General features: G+C 35.9%; 2 protein-coding genes across 3 annotated transcripts; one reads left to right on the forward strand and one right to left on the reverse strand.

Moving 5' to 3' along the window:
* Window positions 1-78: 78 nt before the first annotated feature.
* Window positions 79-8,746, reverse strand: fzr1b (fizzy/cell division cycle 20 related 1b). Its single transcript, XM_058748052.1, has 15 exons — window positions 8,486-8,746; window positions 7,770-7,914; window positions 7,036-7,137; window positions 6,852-6,915; window positions 5,789-5,916; window positions 4,994-5,070; window positions 4,129-4,234; window positions 3,766-3,843; window positions 3,619-3,684; window positions 3,422-3,524; window positions 3,094-3,275; window positions 2,072-2,305; window positions 1,891-1,995; window positions 632-724; window positions 79-547 (listed from the first exon to the last, which is right to left on the reverse strand). Exons 2-15 carry the CDS (start codon window positions 7,842-7,844, stop codon window positions 506-508), a joined length of 1,455 nt encoding a protein of 484 aa, XP_058604035.1. The 5' UTR covers window positions 7,845-7,914; window positions 8,486-8,746; the 3' UTR covers window positions 79-505.
* A 5,760-nt stretch (window positions 8,747-14,506) lies between these two features.
* Window positions 14,507-17,663, forward strand: prdx1 (peroxiredoxin 1). 2 transcript variants are annotated; one of them, XM_058764881.1, is made up of 6 exons: window positions 14,507-14,617; window positions 15,300-15,408; window positions 15,663-15,816; window positions 16,231-16,353; window positions 17,006-17,136; window positions 17,330-17,663. In XM_058764881.1, exons 2-6 carry the CDS (start codon window positions 15,303-15,305, stop codon window positions 17,413-17,415), a joined length of 600 nt encoding a protein of 199 aa, XP_058620864.1. In that variant the 5' UTR covers window positions 14,507-14,617; window positions 15,300-15,302; the 3' UTR covers window positions 17,416-17,663. The 2 variants fall into 2 exon arrangements, with proteins under 2 accessions (XP_058620864.1, XP_058620854.1); XM_058764871.1 differs by having other exon boundaries at window positions 14,512-14,617; window positions 15,297-15,408.
* Window positions 17,664-17,706: the final 43 nt, after the last annotated feature.

Genomic DNA, 17,706 nt, shown 5'->3' on the forward strand with positions numbered 1-17,706 from the left:
AACGGAAGTGTACATACAGTATTGCTAGACATACAGTAAATACATAATTTTGTCCATTTGTCATAAAAAGCAGCAGGATTAGTGTTAAGTGTATTTATTTCTCACAGATATCATGATCTGTTTTGATACACACATATAAAATATCGAAATTTCCATAACAAGCCATTTCATTTTAACCTCATGACTGACAGTCATGATAATGACAATATAGGTCATATAGGTCCATTTCTCTATTAATACTTCTACTTATACAATAGCACATCTGTTTGGACATCCACAATGTACAATAAGAAGAAGAACGGACTGAATCTTAACATAAACAACGAGCCCTCACTCAATTTTACAGGATAAAACAGAAATCTGCTAAGTAAAAAAGTGAGAGTGAAGGAAGTGCTGGGGTCTCTCTCTGTCGGAGGGTCTAGAGTTGATGCAAGGACACAGAACAGAGTGAGTTCAAGGCTTTCATTCGTTCACGTGATTGGATGGATTGCTCTCCGGCTGTGAATTACCGTATCCTGGTGAACAGGTTCAACACTGATTTGGATTCCTGGAGACAAGACAAAGAATGTGAAAGAGGTAAGGGTGAGAGGCAGCACGAGCTGCACGTCCAAATGTAAGACTTCATCCTGACCTTGGTGCAGCGTGTTTTGCTGAAGACATTCCAGAACCTCAGCGTCTCGTCTCCTGCTCCCGTTACGATGGCCTCGCCATCTGGAGACACCGCCTGTACACAACCAGCCACATCCTCAGCATACACTCACTTCTCATGTGTGTCTTCACATTATTCAATTACACATCGAAGATTTGATTACTCTTTGTCTCCGCCGGTCATTTGGACTTAATTCAAAATCAGATCCAGAGACGACCATACCTTATGGAGAATATGGCAGTTTACAGCATCCACAGTGTCTCTCTGTGAACTTTCCTACTAGTACACTTGGAAAATATTCAGTTTTATTCATTTTGATAGAACATAAAACTAAGTGTCCGCAATGACAAAAAGGATGAACTCTTTGTATTCTTGTTGGTTTCATATGGACTGGATGATGGGTGCTTCTTCATGAAGCTTCAAAACATTTATGAATCCTTTGTTTTGAATCAGAGGATCGGAGCTTGTATCAAACTTGGCATGTCATGTGATTTTGAGAAAACGGGTTCATAAATGTCATACTGTTTCAAAACACTGCAAAATTTTGCAGGTTCGCCACTAGATCTGGTGAACCCATAAACGAGTGTCTAATGGTTTTTAACTGATCTCAGGTTAGTTTTATAATGCAGGATCATTTTAATTTGTTTGAATGAATTTTAAAACTTTTCTGTAACTTAATTGCTTTTAATTTAACTAGTTTGCCAAGTCTTGCCTTATAACAAATTATTTGTTGAATACATTTAATAGGTTACACTTTGAAAACATTTGTAATCAGTTTTTGTTGCTTTGACAAGCTCTTCGAAACAGTGAATTGTTTTATGAAGCAACTGTTTCAAAAAGCTACATTTCTCCCATCACTGGGAATGTTAATTTTAAAATAGTTTATTCAGATAGTTTAATGCCTCTGAAAATATCATGTGGTGTAACCATTAAGTAAAAAGCAATAACAAATAATCCTTTACATGAGTGTCCACAATGTTATATTCTAAAACTTGTGTAAACATTTCTCAAACATTATTTACTTGTAATAACACTTTAAAAAGTTTATGCCAAACTACTTAATAAGGTTTTCTTTTCAAAAATTGCATTCTTTTAACAAATCTTTTTTTCTTCATTATATCAGGACAGTTGCCTTACCCTGACATTTTGACTATAAACATGCTCATCATAACAAAATTCAAGTCATGGTATGTATAAACTGCAGTATTTTTGGAAAACAGTATATCCTGAAGAACTCTTACCAAGTAGAGCACTCGGTATGAATGTCCTGTGAGCTTGGCCACCTGGGTGAGTGATGGGTATTTCCACACCAGGATCTGGTTCTGGGAGTAGCCGTGTGTACTCACCTGGTGGACATCAATGCTGAAAGTCAGTACGGGAAAAAGTATTTGATTTGACTGTGAGTGTAGATGCTTGTCTTACCAGCTCGTTGGCGTGTTTGGACCAGGCCAGGTTGCAGACCTGTGAGCCGGTGTCGGTACTCTGTAACGCCTGTCCGGTCAGAGTGTTCCAGAAGCGAAGGCAGCGGTCCGCCGTTCCCCCTCCGGAGGCCAGCAGGCCGTGCTGGTGAGGAGACCAGGCGATGGCCTTCACAGCGGCCAGATGATCACTGTACTGCTGCACAGGGAGCAGACTGGAGCTGTTCCACACCAGTAACTAACAACAGCAGAGACACAAAACACACCAGGTGTGTCATGCTATTTAGACCAATTTTTAATTAGTTCTTTTTCAATTTGTTTTGCACTCGTGCTGAAAAAACATTTGGACTTAATTGGGTTCTTATCAACAAAACTGAAAAAACAGTCAAATCATCTGCGTACATTCTGTTCATTCATTTTTTAAATTTAATATTGGAACATATAGAAATCAAATATTCAAGCTGTTTATTCATTTTGCTAAAATGGTATCTACAATAAAAAAATATCAAGCCAAATTTTGACAGTTCTCTCTACACTATTCTGAGTTATACAGTGAGCTTTCCAATTGGTATACTTGGGAAATATTAACTGTGTCCACAATAAAAAAACAAAACAAGGACTGGAGTGGTGTGGATTATTGTGGTGTTTTTATCAGCTGTTTGGGCTCTCATTCTGACGGCACCCATTCACTGCAGAGGATCCATTGGTGAGCAAGTGATGTGATGCTACATTTCTCCAAATCTGTTCCAGTGAAGAAACAAAGTCATCTACATCTTGGATGGCCTGAGGAGTAAATTTTTAGTTATTTTCATTTTTGGGTGAACTATTCCTTGAAAATATTTTGTTTTAAATTTGAGTTTTTTCATTATTTCTTTGAAAACTAAAAAACGAGAAAGGCTGCTTTCAATATTAAATCAAAAAAAGAATGAACGCAACACATATGGACCATGTTCTTGTTCGTTCTTGTTCATGGGCTTGTTCATTTCTTCTGCTAATCAGATCATCCCGTTTATATGATGCTCTAACCTTGTTATCGTTCCCTCCAGAGGCGAGGTGCTGGTGGTCAGGTGACCACTTGAGGCCGCACACTTCCTGCCTGTGGCCCTGGAGGCGTCTCTCCACAGGAGGAGGTGTCCTCACGTCCCTCTGAAGAATCACTCTGTCCCGGCTACCCGACGACAGCTGCTCTCCATTCCATGCAAGCGCTCCTGCGAGAGAACAGAGATGGTGAGACTGAAACTGCCTCGGCTATATGAAGATTTGTTTACTTAGTGAAAACAAATCTGCTAAACTACTCAGAAAGTGATTTAAAACAGCAAACATTTCAAGTGAGTGATTTTAGTGTGACACAAACCTACGCGTGCTGAATGTCCCTCTAAACTGGTCAGCTTCCTCCCTCCAGCTGCGTCCCAAATCTGGACAAATCCTTTATGGGTCCCTACAGCCACCAAACTTCCCTGAGAGAACAACAGAGAAGAAAATATTATCCTGAACAATCATAAATACAATCACAAATTAGAAATCTTCATATAATAAGAGGTTTGAACTGACCCTCTCATTCCAACACACTGATGTAACAGAGTCGCCATCCACCGATAAGTCACACAACCGCGTCACCTGTGTAAGTTCACAAGCTCATTACTGACAATCACATCAGATCACATCTGTAGCTGTTTGTCCTTAAAGTTTGTCTCTTACCTGACTGGTACAGGCACTCCACAGGTAAACACAGGCCCCCAAACCAACACTCAAGAGATTTCCAGCTGACCAATCCACCTGTTCACAAACATTTATATTATATTATGGAATTTTAAATATTAAAGAAGTGTTACTGTATATTTTTTTTACACGGTCCTCTGAAATACTTGATTCTGACTGGTCAATTGCGACATTCTACAGTTTAATATTTTTGTGTAATGACGGCTAGACTGTATAATTGTAAACTGTATAACTGTGGTCCCAGGCAACCAGTTTCTTACAGTCAGCTGGTAATTATCGCAAAAATAAAGTAATAATAATGCACTCTCTTTCCATTATTTAATATTTGTAAACAAAGTGTACCAGGTTGAGGTAGAAGTCATCCTGCAACTCTGGGGCATCAAGAACCTTGAATGGGATCTTGGAAATCTTGCGTGCTGGCTTTCGGGGTGAACGCAATAGTTTGTGACTGCAGATGCAAAAAACAAAACAAAAAAACAGACATGAATAATATATGGATACAATTAATAATGTACAAAAATGTCATGTCATTTTTATGTGCTATAAGAAAAAAATCTTAATCAGTATTTCAGTACTTTTGTTTGGAGCCCTGCACACAAAATGCAGGAGAAAAAATAGAGAATTTTTTTTCTCACAACTAATTTGTGGCCATGTTTTATTAATCAGTTCCCTCACTTTAGTTAAATCATGTCCACGTTGTACTGATTTGTTCTCTTGATTTAAATTATTTTTCTTTGCATGTCATGTGTGGGGCTCTGTTTTTTGTCTTCTTTTATGATAAAAATATCTAAACCTTCTAAAAACAGATTGTATAAAGGATTAAGAAAAATACGCTTAATTCAGTAACACTTTAGTATAGGGACCAATTCTCACTATTAACTAGTTGCTTATTAGCATGTCTATTATCAAGATATTGGCTGTTTACTAGTATTATAAAGCACATATTCAGCATGACCATATTCTACATGCCTAATCCTACCCAATACCTTACTAACTATTAATAAGCAGCAAATTAGGAGTTTATTGAGGCAAAATTCGTAGTTAATTGTTTGTTAATGGTGAGAATTGGACCTAAAATAAAGTGTGACCCTTAATTCGTTTTTCTAAACAAATAAATTGATCATGTTTGGTAAAGATGTTTTGCGGTGCACACAATAAATGATCAATTTTATTTTGAATTTCGGCAGAGATTACAGAGAAACGATACCTTTTGTTACTGAGAGGAGAGAGGGAATAGGGGGAGATTTCATTGTCAAAAGGCACTCTCTTTGTGTGGATGGTGTACTGAGAGACACAAGAAAAACAAGAGTCTAATACAATATAATAAAATGTGAGAACGAGCTGGTGTATAAAAGGGCAGAAAACATTAAAGGTGCACTAAGCAATTTTTGAAAAACGCTTTTGACCGCAGTGTCGGACCATGTCCCAAAACACACTTGCAGCCAATCAGCAGTAAGGGGCGTGTCTTGTAATGATGTAATGAGAGAAAAGTGCGCTCAATTTGAGTGTACAGGACGGATATTAGCAGATCGACTATAGATAGAGAGAACTGGAAGATGAAAAAGAGGAAAATATCAGAGGAACAAAAAATTAAAAAGAAGGATTACGATCAGGCAAGAGGTAGGACCCTCTTCGGTAAATATCGGAGCAGCTTTCCAGCGGTGGAGAGAACTCAAGGAGTGGGAAGGGCTCGAAGCGGACCCCGAGGTTGCATTTTTTCTTCTTGATAGGTGAGTAACGTTGATTTTGCATTGTTTCGCACAACTTATCTGTGTTGGCTTTTGTTTGAATATGCTTGTGTGTCATCTTCGCTTGTTTCCGCGATCATACGTGTGGGGTGGAGATATCAAAATAGGGGCGAGGTCCTGTTGGGGTATGGGCTTGTTTGTTTTGGTGCTTTCAAATATCAAAATCGCTTAGTGCACCTTTAAGTTTCTCAAGTGAGCTTTTTATATGACAGTGAATCTCACATGGATCTGTCATGTAACCGTTAAAGGCTCACCCTGAAGAGGCTGTGTGTGTCCTGTGTGAGGATGGTATTACGCCGATCATCAGTGTGTGGATCAGGCACAGTTTCGATTCCTGCTCCCAACAGCTCATTCCTTAGCAGTGCAGCATACGCCACAGCATCTGTAAAACACAATCATTTTAATATTTATATAGTTTGCTTTAGTGTGCAAATAAACATCTTTAGCTGAAATAGAAAGCTTTATTTACATTATAAATGTCTTTAATGCATCCTAACTGAATAAAAGTATTTTTCTTTAATTTCTTACCAAAAATAAAAAAAACATCTAACTGACCCAAAACCTTTGAATGGTAGTGTATAAAATTACAAAATCTTTATATTTCAGATAAATACACTACTGTTTTCAACATTAATAATAATGATAAGTGTTTCTTGAGCAGCAAATCAGCATATTAGAATGATTTCTGAAGGATCATGTGACACTAAAGACTGGAGTAATGATGCTGAAAATTCAGTTTTTGCATCACAGAAATAAATTGCATTTAAAATGTATTCAAATAGAAAACAGTTATTTTAAATTGCATAAATATTTAACAATGGGATGATCTGATTAGCAGAAGAAATGAACAAGAACGAACAAGAACATGGTCCAGATGTGTTGTGTTCATTCCTTTTTTGATTTAATATTGAAAGCAGCCTTTCTCGTTTTTCAGTTTTCAAAGAAATAACGAAAAAAATCTAATTAATGTTTTGTTGTATTTGGATCAAATAAACAGACTTAGTGAGCAGAAGAGGCTTCTTAAAAACATAAATAAAAACTAGCATTTTGAACAGTATATATATATATATATATATATATATATATATATATATACACATATATAGAAGTGACAGTAAACACTTTTATATTGTTAAAGAAATTCTGTTTCAAATACATGCTGCTCTTCTGAATTTCTATTCATGAAAGAATCCTAAAATAATTATCACAGCTTCACCCAGAAAAATCTTACCAACACTGAACACTTGAATGGTAGTGTTTGTATATTTATCTGTTCACTGTGAAAAACTGAGGTCATGTACAAGGAGATGACGTCACCTTTCCCTGTGTCTGTACTAGCGTCCTTCGCCCGCTGATTCTGATTGGGTAACCAACAGTTCTCCTGCAAACGAACAAACAAAGTGAATTTTTAGTGGTGAAATGACATTAATATACTGGCTTTAATCTATCATTCTTCTTTACAATGGATGAGTGTAAACACTTCAGATGAACGGTAACTCACATTGGCATAGTGGAAGTTTATGCTCCAGTTGCTGCCGGCACGTGTGGGGATGAACCTGTCTCCTGATTTCACAGTAACCGGACTGCACGCTGCATACCCTGACTGCACACACAGCGGAAGCAGACAATCATCATATGCAATATTTACATTTCTGTCTCTTTAAGAGGATAGTCCACCCAAAAATTAAACTTCTGTCATCATTTACTCACCCTCATGTCATTCTAAACCTGTATGACTTTTCTTCTTCTGTGGAACACAAAAGATGATATTTTAAAGAATGTTGTTAACCAAACAGTTTTGTATCCCATTTACTTCCATAGTAGTTTTTTGTCCAAACTATGGACGTCAGTGGGACTTAAAACCATTACTAACATTCTTCAAAATATCTTCTTCTGTGTTCAACAGGAGGAGAAAAGTCATACGGGTTTGAAACAACTTGAACTAGATAATAGTATATAACTATGATATTTTTTTGTCCCTTACAATTCGAGTTGATTTTTACAATTATTAGGTAATACATTGCATAATAAATGCTAATCTAATTATTCAGATTAAAATTGTATGTTAATAAACTGCTTGCACTGACATGTTTGACACAAGAATGTGTTTACTGTATATGGTTAGAAGTCTAGTTAGAAATATGGCTATATTTTTAATTCTCACAAAGCTAAACAATGTCAAATGGCCATCAGTTACAAGATAAACTGACGTCTAAAGGATCTTTTTATGCTTGCCTTGGACGGGTGGCCCTCTGGGACGTTCTGGTGGTTGATTTGCCTTAACAGGCGTCTTTCATAGTCCTGGTCCATTTCTACTGTGATCTACAGTAAGACTCTCTCCCTCAGTCTGCAGATGGGGGTCCTTCAAGGTCTCCCATCCCTACAATAAAGACAAAAAACAGATGTAACCATGATTGAATAACACTATACTCATAATATTTTACTTAATATCTGCTCAAGTGACAGCTGTCAGTAGATGTCAAGCCAACATACCTATAATATTGTCACATGTTGAAACATCTCCCACAAAGTTCTTCCCTTCAGTAAAATGTCTGTCATTTCTATATATCAGTTCATCACCTTTTGATTACCACATGAACTGTATTTTGATCTGTTTTTTCCCAAAAAATAATTCTAACCAGAGTATTATCTTCTAGATAATAAGTGTAACACTACATTAACCATATTAGAAATCCAAAAGCACACGTTTTTATAAGTAATTCATGGTCATTTTTAAAAAAAGACCGAGTGTTAATAGAGGAAGGAGAGCATTAATGCCAGCAGGAGCGTTGTAAACAAGCGTATGTAATCAGTTGCCATGGCAGCTCGCTAGCAGCGCTGAGCTAACGAAGCTTAACATCCAATAATATGACAGGATAACAACGTTTTTTATTAGTTTTATAAATATAGAAGACATTTAAGCCTCGTATTAGTAAAGAGAATCATCTTACCTTAACCAAGTGCTCAGGAAACCCACATTATACTGACATGTATGTTCAGCTACGTGCGCAGTGATTTCCTAAACATCTAAGTTCGTGCCTTCCCGACGCTTCAACAGAGTATTAAGGCTGTTTCGGTAACGTGCTAACCAATTTTTCGGTGTTTAGAGATAATGGTGCGATCATTGAGCAGAGGGCATCAATGTTTATGTACATGTCAAGATGGCGAGCAAATCAGCTGTGAGTGGAAAGAGTGTAATTCCGCGCACTACCACAAGAGGCGCAGCGTGGCGCTGTCAGAGCAGTGATGATCCTGCATTATAATGTCATAAACCAGCAGCACAGATTACCGATGAATCCTTCATGACTAATGTGTGATCAGTAAACTCATGTGTGATACCTATATATTTCCAGTATTATCTAATTTGATTTTTTAATAAATTAATAATGCATCAAATGCAATTAATTTAGACAATAACTTGAATACACCTTTTCCATGAAAAACTGGTTTTACATTTCTGAATGAAAATTAATTGTATATTATTGTGTTGATCTTAAAGTAAAAAACAAAAACAAAAAAATAAAACAATAATAATAATAAAAAAAAATTAAAAATGTAAAAAAAAATTAAAAAACTTTTTGGAGAAAAAAGTCTTTAATGCTGACATTTTTTTGCCATTTGGAATTATTAAGGATGTAATTTCAAAAAAGGTAATCAGTAAAGATGATTTGTTCTAAAATATTATCAATATTATGAATGGTATTATAGCAAGACTCTGCTTTCCCACACAGGAACTGCTTGCCTCTGAACATCAGCTGTAGAAATGTGACATCTGCTGGTGGCTATGTGACAAAATGTAAAGAAGCAGTTCCCACTGGCACATTAAACAGACATTTGGTCCCCACCATGTGGCATAAACAAGTACACACACACACACACACACACACTTCAGTGATCCTACTAATTTTTTAAAGGAACATATTGACAACAAAAAGGCTTACACTTTTTTACACTTACACTACAACATTTTTTAAATGATTGATATTTTTTCATTATTTCTCCAGTTAAAAAATTATTTTTTTGAAATTGTCAATAAAACTTAATGTTTAATTAAATGTGTTACTTGCCATTTATTTGTAATTATTCATGAAATGTAGGCCTACTAGCAATTTCTGAATGAGTTTCAAAGTTTCAAAGAAAATCACTTCTTTTTTCAGTGTGCACCACCAGAACATTTCTGATTTTGTACAGATATTGAGATACTGAGAAATTATGCAAGAATCTAATATTGGTTTTCTTTCTGAGTTATGATATCTGTTAATAAATCAAAACTATGGTTGCTTATCATCTGCTGTACTGCACACAGAAGAATGTAATATTAAGTCTTACACAGCCCAAAGAAGGACTTGATGACAGTGGAGACTGGAGAGAACTGCAGTGGAACATGTCCAAGATGACCTGAAAGACTATGCATAGTATTTAACACACACTGTATAACAGTTATATGTGAACAGACGCAATGGAAACAAAACATCTCACAGTGAGACTGCACAGGGAAAGTGAAGAGAATGACATTTCCCATTAGAAACATGGATTATATACAAGTTTCAATAGAAATGCCTGTTCTTGTATTCTGTCTGTGATTTATTTTATTTTAATTGCTGATTTATGCAAACATGCAAACTGAAGTGTTTGATATTTCATCTTGTTTTTTTCAACATCTCACATCATGAGTTTGAGAGACAACAACAAGGATCATGCAGTTTCAGCTCTGAAAGTTTATTGCATATCATTCTATTTTATTAAAAAAAACTGGTTAACAGTTTGAATATAGGTATATCTACACATATGTAAATATGGTTTATAGCAGGTGTTACTGTTAACAGTGATGAACAGCTATTAGCCTAATTGTGAAGGGCGGGGCCAGGTGGGGTTGCTATAAACCATTAAAGTTACTCGCCCCCTTCTGTTGTCAATCATGTCACACCCCCCACCACACAACACAACACACTACACCAGTGGTTTTCAGTCCTGGTCCTGGGGACCCACTGCTCTGCACATTTTATGAGTCTCCCTTATTTAACACACCTGATTGAGATCATCAGCTCGTTAGGTGAGAGATCCATGTACTGAACTTGAGTGTGTCAGATAAGGGAGACATACAAAATGTGCAGGGCAGTGGGTCCCCAGGACCAGGATTGAAAACCACTGCACTACACCGCACCGATCAGTTACGTCTCCAGTGTCCAGTCCACACAGCCCCCTGCACACCCACAGACCGCCACAGCCCTGCACGCGAAACCGGGTCTCAACCCGTGCTAAATGACCACTTTTGTTTCTCCTTTGCGCATCGGATCGCAAACATTAGTTTCCTATGGAGAAACAGGTACATCATTGCAGGAGCCTCAACTCCACTCACACTCGGCAATAAGCCTGTGTAGTGGGAGAGGAGACCGAGTGAGAGAGAATTCCACGGTTCAGACTCCTTCAAGTGTTTCTTTGAAGTATATTTGAAATAAATGCTGTAGGCCTACTTGCAGCTGGCAGAAAGGCCATTTAAGGAGATCATTTAAGTGCAGTTAAAGAGAGTACATTTTAATGACTGCTTAAAGTATATTTTGTAAGTATAGTTTGTATTTTTTGTAATAATTAATTTGATGATGTAATATCAAATTAAAAAAATATATATATCACTCAAAAAATGTAACTAAATTAAATTAAATTTTGTCATCATTTAATCACCCTCAAGTTGTTCCAAACCTGTATGCTTTTCTTTCTTTTGTTGAAGATAAAAGAATATAATTATGAAGAATGTGGGTTATATGGTCCCCATTGACTTACACAGCATTTCCCCCCTCATACTATGGAAGTCATGGGGACCAGAAACCGTTTGATTACCAACATTACCAGCATTACCAACAACTCTCAAGGTAACTAGGAACAACTTGAGGGTGTGTAAATGATGACGGAATTTTCATTTTTGGGTGAACTACCCTTTTAAACTTTTTACATTAAAGTACATTTTAAATCATTATGTTTTAATAATATTTTTCATGCTTTAAAATGCACTTATTTTAATGTGTTGAACATGCTAAATGTACTTGATTATAATTTTAACTGTAGTGTGTTATTCAATATTACGTTTACAGTTAATACATTTTAAATATATTATATTGCAACTTAAAGTCCTACTTAAGGGGGTCAGAAAACACTCTTAAGTTCAACTAATAGCATTTAAATTTAAACTACAATACGTTTTCATTTAATTGCAAATAATATGTAATTATTGTCCAAAAACATTGCATTCAGTTCATATTTAAGTATATATATATATATTTTAATAACATAAGTACTATTTTTAAAGGTTTGCTTAAGTGTACTTCTTTTTCATAAGGTTTAATTTTTTTTTTTTTTTTTGGCTGAGATCCAGATCATTGTGATGAGCTCAATTATCATGAGCTTGATTGTGATTCGAATATGTGTCTAACAAATGTGACCCTGGAGCACAAAACCAGTCTTAAATCACTGGGGTATATTTGTAGCAATAGCCAAAAATACATTGTATGGGTCAAAATTATAGATTTTTCTTTTATGCCAAAAATCATTAGGATATTAAGTAAAGATCATGTGCCATGAAAATATTTTGTAAATTTCCTACTGTAAATATATCAGAGCTTATTTTTTTATTAGTAATATGCATTGCTAAGGACTTCATTTGGACAAATTTAAAGGCGATTTTCTCAATATTTTGATTTTTTTGCACCCTCAGATTCCAGATTTTCAAATAGTTGTATCTCGGCCAAATATTGTCCAATCCTAACAAACCAATCATCAATGGAAAGATTATTTAATCAGTTTTCATAAATACTTCATATTTCAATTCATATTTATCATTTTCGATAAATATGAATATCTCAAAGCATGTACTTCACCAGCATGCACTCATTACACAGCCTGACTAAATTACACCGTTGCTTTATCTGATTACTGTCAGGCTAGTATAGCCGCACACTTCTCAGTATGAGGGATATGTAAATAAGTCCAGGCCTGCCTATGTAGTGATCCAATTGTGCAAAACAGGCTGCATATTAATAACGAGATGGCATGAGGGAAAAACAGGAGTTTCCCTTCACAGCAGGCACTGACAGCAGGACCTCCTCAAGACAAGTGCTAACAAAGCCAGTTTGTGTAGAATAATCCCTAGTGAACAATGCTTAGTATCAGTCATAGTTGTTTTGAAGTGAAGAGGTGCACGAGGTCAAGGATGTTTTGACAGTTGAGCACTGGTCATTCCATTGGAAATGTAGCTACTATGCAAAATAGCAATAATCCTGTATTTGAATTTACAGGAATATGTGTAACACATTTGCTTGCAAATAAAAATGTAAATTTAGTATTGCAATTTTGCCGTTTGCCATTCCCTGTAACATTGTTTTAAAACCTATCATTTTAAAAGTTATAATTAGAATTGAACGGGACTCACAGCTGAACTAACATGTAGGCTATGTCTGAATAACAATGACTTGACTTATAATTTGATGTGTACAATAAAGTGAAACAAAAATATTAATTACAGTTTTGCGTAATTTAAAGTGTACTGAATCAGATTTAGTGTGTTTTAACAACTGCAAGGATCAAGTAACTTGACTAACATGATTTATGACTATATCCTTATGTTTTATTGCTCTTATAAACACTACAGACTTGTCAAACATTTCATATTGACTCACGCTGAAGGCCTGTCTAGATATGTAATCCTCCTAAAACATTCCTTTTATGATTTAGCATACTGAACCCACTTTGAAGTAAGCAAAACCCATGTTGTTTGTTATACATGTTCACTAAAACCTGTGAACGTGACACAAAAGCAATAGAGACGGTCATTACTAATGATGAGAGATATGCTGATTATGCCCATGTTTGTAGGTTGAAAGCAGCTCCTTTTAAAACACATGTTTGAGGCATTATTTGATCTGAAGCCCGCAGCTGCGTTTTTAATATGATCTCTTTGTGTCCGGCAGCCTCTTATCAGACCCTTCATTGGTGCCCATGGCAACTAGGTTGAGAGGCGGGACGCTGAAAGAGAGGGGGAGGTGGAGGTAGAAGACAAAAAAATGATAAAGTCTGTAAATGACAGCTCGCGGCCTAAAAACAAAGAGCATAAGATAGTCTAAATGTAGGAAGCGTTGGGAATGCCAAGCTATTGTGTTTATTGTACAAAGATTTATGCATGCTTGGATGAATGCGATGATTTACTTTCTGGGAAGCTCAGCAGATAACAGAGAAGAGGAAATGAATATGAAATAAGAGTAAACATGGCAGACCCTAAAGGAATGTGAACGCATCAGTCTGACACAAGACGGCAGGGAAAATTCCACGAACCATGTTTCCTCCTCAATAAGGAAATGCACGCACATTGTATTTATCTTGACATAGCAATTCAGTGAATGTGTATAGGGCAGAAAGATTATAATAATCTGTGAACTGTGAGGTCAGTGAAGGTCTAATGTATGGTGAAGTTGAGGAAAATCCAACTGAATTAAGTGAAAAAACCTTTGACTTTTGCCAAATACAGAAAGTCACATGGCAGAAGCCCCATGACATGAAACCTACGGCTGATTAGTTGTTGAGGAACAAGATTGTGTTACAGAAGTTTTGCTTGAGGGAGAAATAAAGTAGGCCTATCAGCTCATAAGTGTAACACAAACGTTTACACCATTTTTATTCATTTTAAAACAAATGCAGTACACAACTTGTCTTGTGTTATGACTAAAAATAGACTAAAACCACTGAAAGCATACAGTTTATGATAACCACTTCTATTTTGCTTACTGAAAAATTTCAGCTATCTTTGTAAAAGTAGCTAAGGGGCAGTATATTAGTATTTGCATATTTGCAATTTGTATAACAATGATTTTGAAAACAGCACATCTCCTCATGTGTCCGGTATGACACAGAAAATGTGCAAAGTCATGCTGCCATAAACAGATCTCTGTAATTTGGCCATTCCATGGAGCATTTACTTCTCGAGGCAGTGGATCTCGCAGAGTATCGCGATACTTGAGCAGGACCTATTTAAACACAGAGCACTGCCGTGAGTTCACACTCATTCATCACAAGAGACACCCCGATTACACTTCAAGGTAAGCAATACTCTGTTCATTTTTCTCTTTACTCTTTCCACTGCGTTTCATGCGAAGCAACCGTACACGTTTTTCATGCTCTTGTTTTTCATGGAAATTTCCATGTAATTTCGTGGGAGAGTTTCGTTTTCAGTAATGCGATCTAATAGTTACATTTATGATGTGTCTTTGCATAAGTTTGAATTATTAATGCATTGTGAACTGTTGCCTTGTAAACTTTTTTCTAAGGCACCTACCTGTTGCACTTCGATCAATGAAAAGTGCTTTCAATTTTAATTGATTTTTAAATGTTTCTGATATGCAATAAGAACATCTGAGGTTTAAAACTGCGTTATAAAAATTATTATAATAAAAAATTTGCATATACATGTAAATAGAATTACGTCAAAAACTTTACTATTACGGAAGTTAGTAACTACTTGGGTTGCAAATTAAGGAAACCTTGACATAACGAAATACAGAAAAGGACTTCCTGAGGACTAACTGTCATATTCTATTTATATTCTATTTATAACAAGCAGTTAATAATAGATCAAATTATTTTTTGCACATGGTTTTATTTTATTATACTGTTTCTTTCTGAAATGTGGTATTAACATTAAATTTTTTTCTACAAAGGTATTTCCTATTATTTCTTTTTTTATTGTTTTTGAAACACATTTTCTTCTCTTGACCCCAGCAGAAAATGGCAGCTGGAAATGCACATATTGGCAAGCCTGCTCCAGACTTCACGGCCAAAGCTGTGATGCCAGATGGACAGTTTAAAGATCTCAGTTTGTCTGACTACAAAGGTATGACATTCATGTGGCAAAGAAGAGCTGTCAATACACAAACAGAATGTAATATGTGAGACATGAAGAATATTTAACTGTAAACAATATGCATTTGTTATTCGTTTAAAAAAAAACCTGTGTAAGGAAGTATTGTCAGGAAAATCAAGGGTGTGACATTGGATCACACAAATACTTTATTAGTGATAGTACACATTGTGTAACATTGTGCACACCCTGTGCACTTGAGACAAGTATGTTTCTCTTGTTTCTAGGGAAGTATGTTGTGTTATTCTTCTATCCGTTGGATTTCACCTTTGTGTGCCCCACTGAGATCATCGCCTTCAGTGATGCAGTCGAGGAGTTCAGGAAAATTGACTGTGAGGTCATTGGTGCCTCTGTTGATTCCCACTTCTGTCATCTTGCCTGGTGAGCGATTAAAAATGAAGAAAAAACATGTCAAACTAAAGGGGTCATTTCAAGGGGTTTATTCTAATATTTCATTATAAAGGTGTTCATGATGCAGGGTGAGTTCATGATGACAGAACTTTAATTTTTGGGTGGACTATCGGCCTCGTCAACTTTCAGAATTAACGCCATCTGTACTAAAACCCTGGAGTCCAGGCCAAGATTTTGATCACTCAATAGGCGTCATTTACATGTAAACATGAAAGGTCATGTTCAGAAGCTTAGTTTTAATAAATAACAATAAATATATTGACAGTCATGCTGTGCCTAAAAACAACCTTGTCTTTAATAATTTTATAGTGCTATAGACAGCATTGCTCCATATTATTGAACTTACTAATGAATGACAATGTTTTATTTGTGTGATGAATACAGGATAAACACACCCCGGAAACAAGGCGGTTTAGGGCATATGAAAGTCCCTCTGGTGGCAGATTCCCTCCGCTCCATATCTCGAGACTATGGTGTACTAAAGGAAGATGAGGGTATTGCATACAGGTATGAGGGGACTACCTAAATCCAATAGAATATTTTGAAAAGTACCATATATATATTGTCGATGAAAGGTTTTGAGTCAGTATTGCTTTATTATTATTTTTTAAGGGAAGAAACGCATACTGTAATCCAGCATTTAATTGATCAGGATGCATTTAATTTGATCAAAATTGATATTTAAGACTTTTAGTATTATTACAGAAGATTTCTATTTCAAATACATGCTGTTCTTTTGAACTGTCTATCATGGTTTGCGCAAAAATATTAAGTAGCACAGGGACAATAAAAAGAAATGTTTTTCAGCAGCAAATCAGCTTTCTGAAGAATCATGTGACACTGAAGACTGGAGTAATAATGCTGAAAATTCAGCTTTGCATCACAGGAATAAATTATATTTTAAAAACAGTAAAATAGAAAACTTATTTTAAATTGTAAAAATATATATATATTTTTTTTAATCAAATAAATGCAGCCTTGGTGACCATAAGAAACCACAAACCTTACCAACCACAAACCTTTGAACAATGGTGTATTTCTCTACTATGTTGTAGTAATGGGATTTGGCACACAAGATTAGAATAAAACAATTCAGGTGTCTCTTTTATTTTGCTATTGAGTTTTTTTTTTCTTTTTTTTTTTTTCTTTCCTAACTTAGAGGACTTTTCATCATTGATGACAAAGGCATTCTGAGGCAGATAACCATCAATGATCTGCCAGTGGGCCGCTCCATCGATGAAACCCTGCGCTTGGTGCAGGCCTTTCAGTTCACCGACAAACATGGAGAAGGTACAGCATATTTTCTTGTCTTTGTACTGGCAGTGCTTAGATTTTTTACATACTATTCCTTTCATACAGTGCAGTGTTTTCCATGTAATATCAAAGAAATGGGTTTCAATGTCAGCTCATTTTTAAAAAGAACTTTTAACAACACTAATATTAAATATAAATTTTGTCTTTTGTTATTGCTTATTTTCCCTAGTTTGCCCAGCCGGATGGAAGCCCGGAAAAGACACAATTAAGCCCGACGTCCAGCAGAGCAAAGACTACTTCTCCAAACAACAGTAAAAAACACACTAGACTGTGCAACATAGTGTAATGAGCTTGTACAAGGACTGCCAACATGAAGTACTGCTACTAGTTAGCCTCGCACATCCATGTAGGAGTGGTATTGAAACTACCTGAAATGTATTGTTGTAACATTTGAGTTAGTATGTATAGTGTGTCTTTCGGACCTTCTTGTTGTGAAAAGAGATGTTATACAGTGGGGACCAGCTTTCCTGCATTTCAAACAATAAAACCATTTTTTTTAACAATTAACTGTTTTTTTTTTTTAATAGTAATGATACACACACACAC

Source organism: Onychostoma macrolepis, chromosome 02 (genome assembly GCF_012432095.1).
Source record: "Onychostoma macrolepis isolate SWU-2019 chromosome 02, ASM1243209v1, whole genome shotgun sequence".
Taxonomy (NCBI): Eukaryota; Metazoa; Chordata; class Actinopteri; order Cypriniformes; family Cyprinidae; genus Onychostoma; species Onychostoma macrolepis.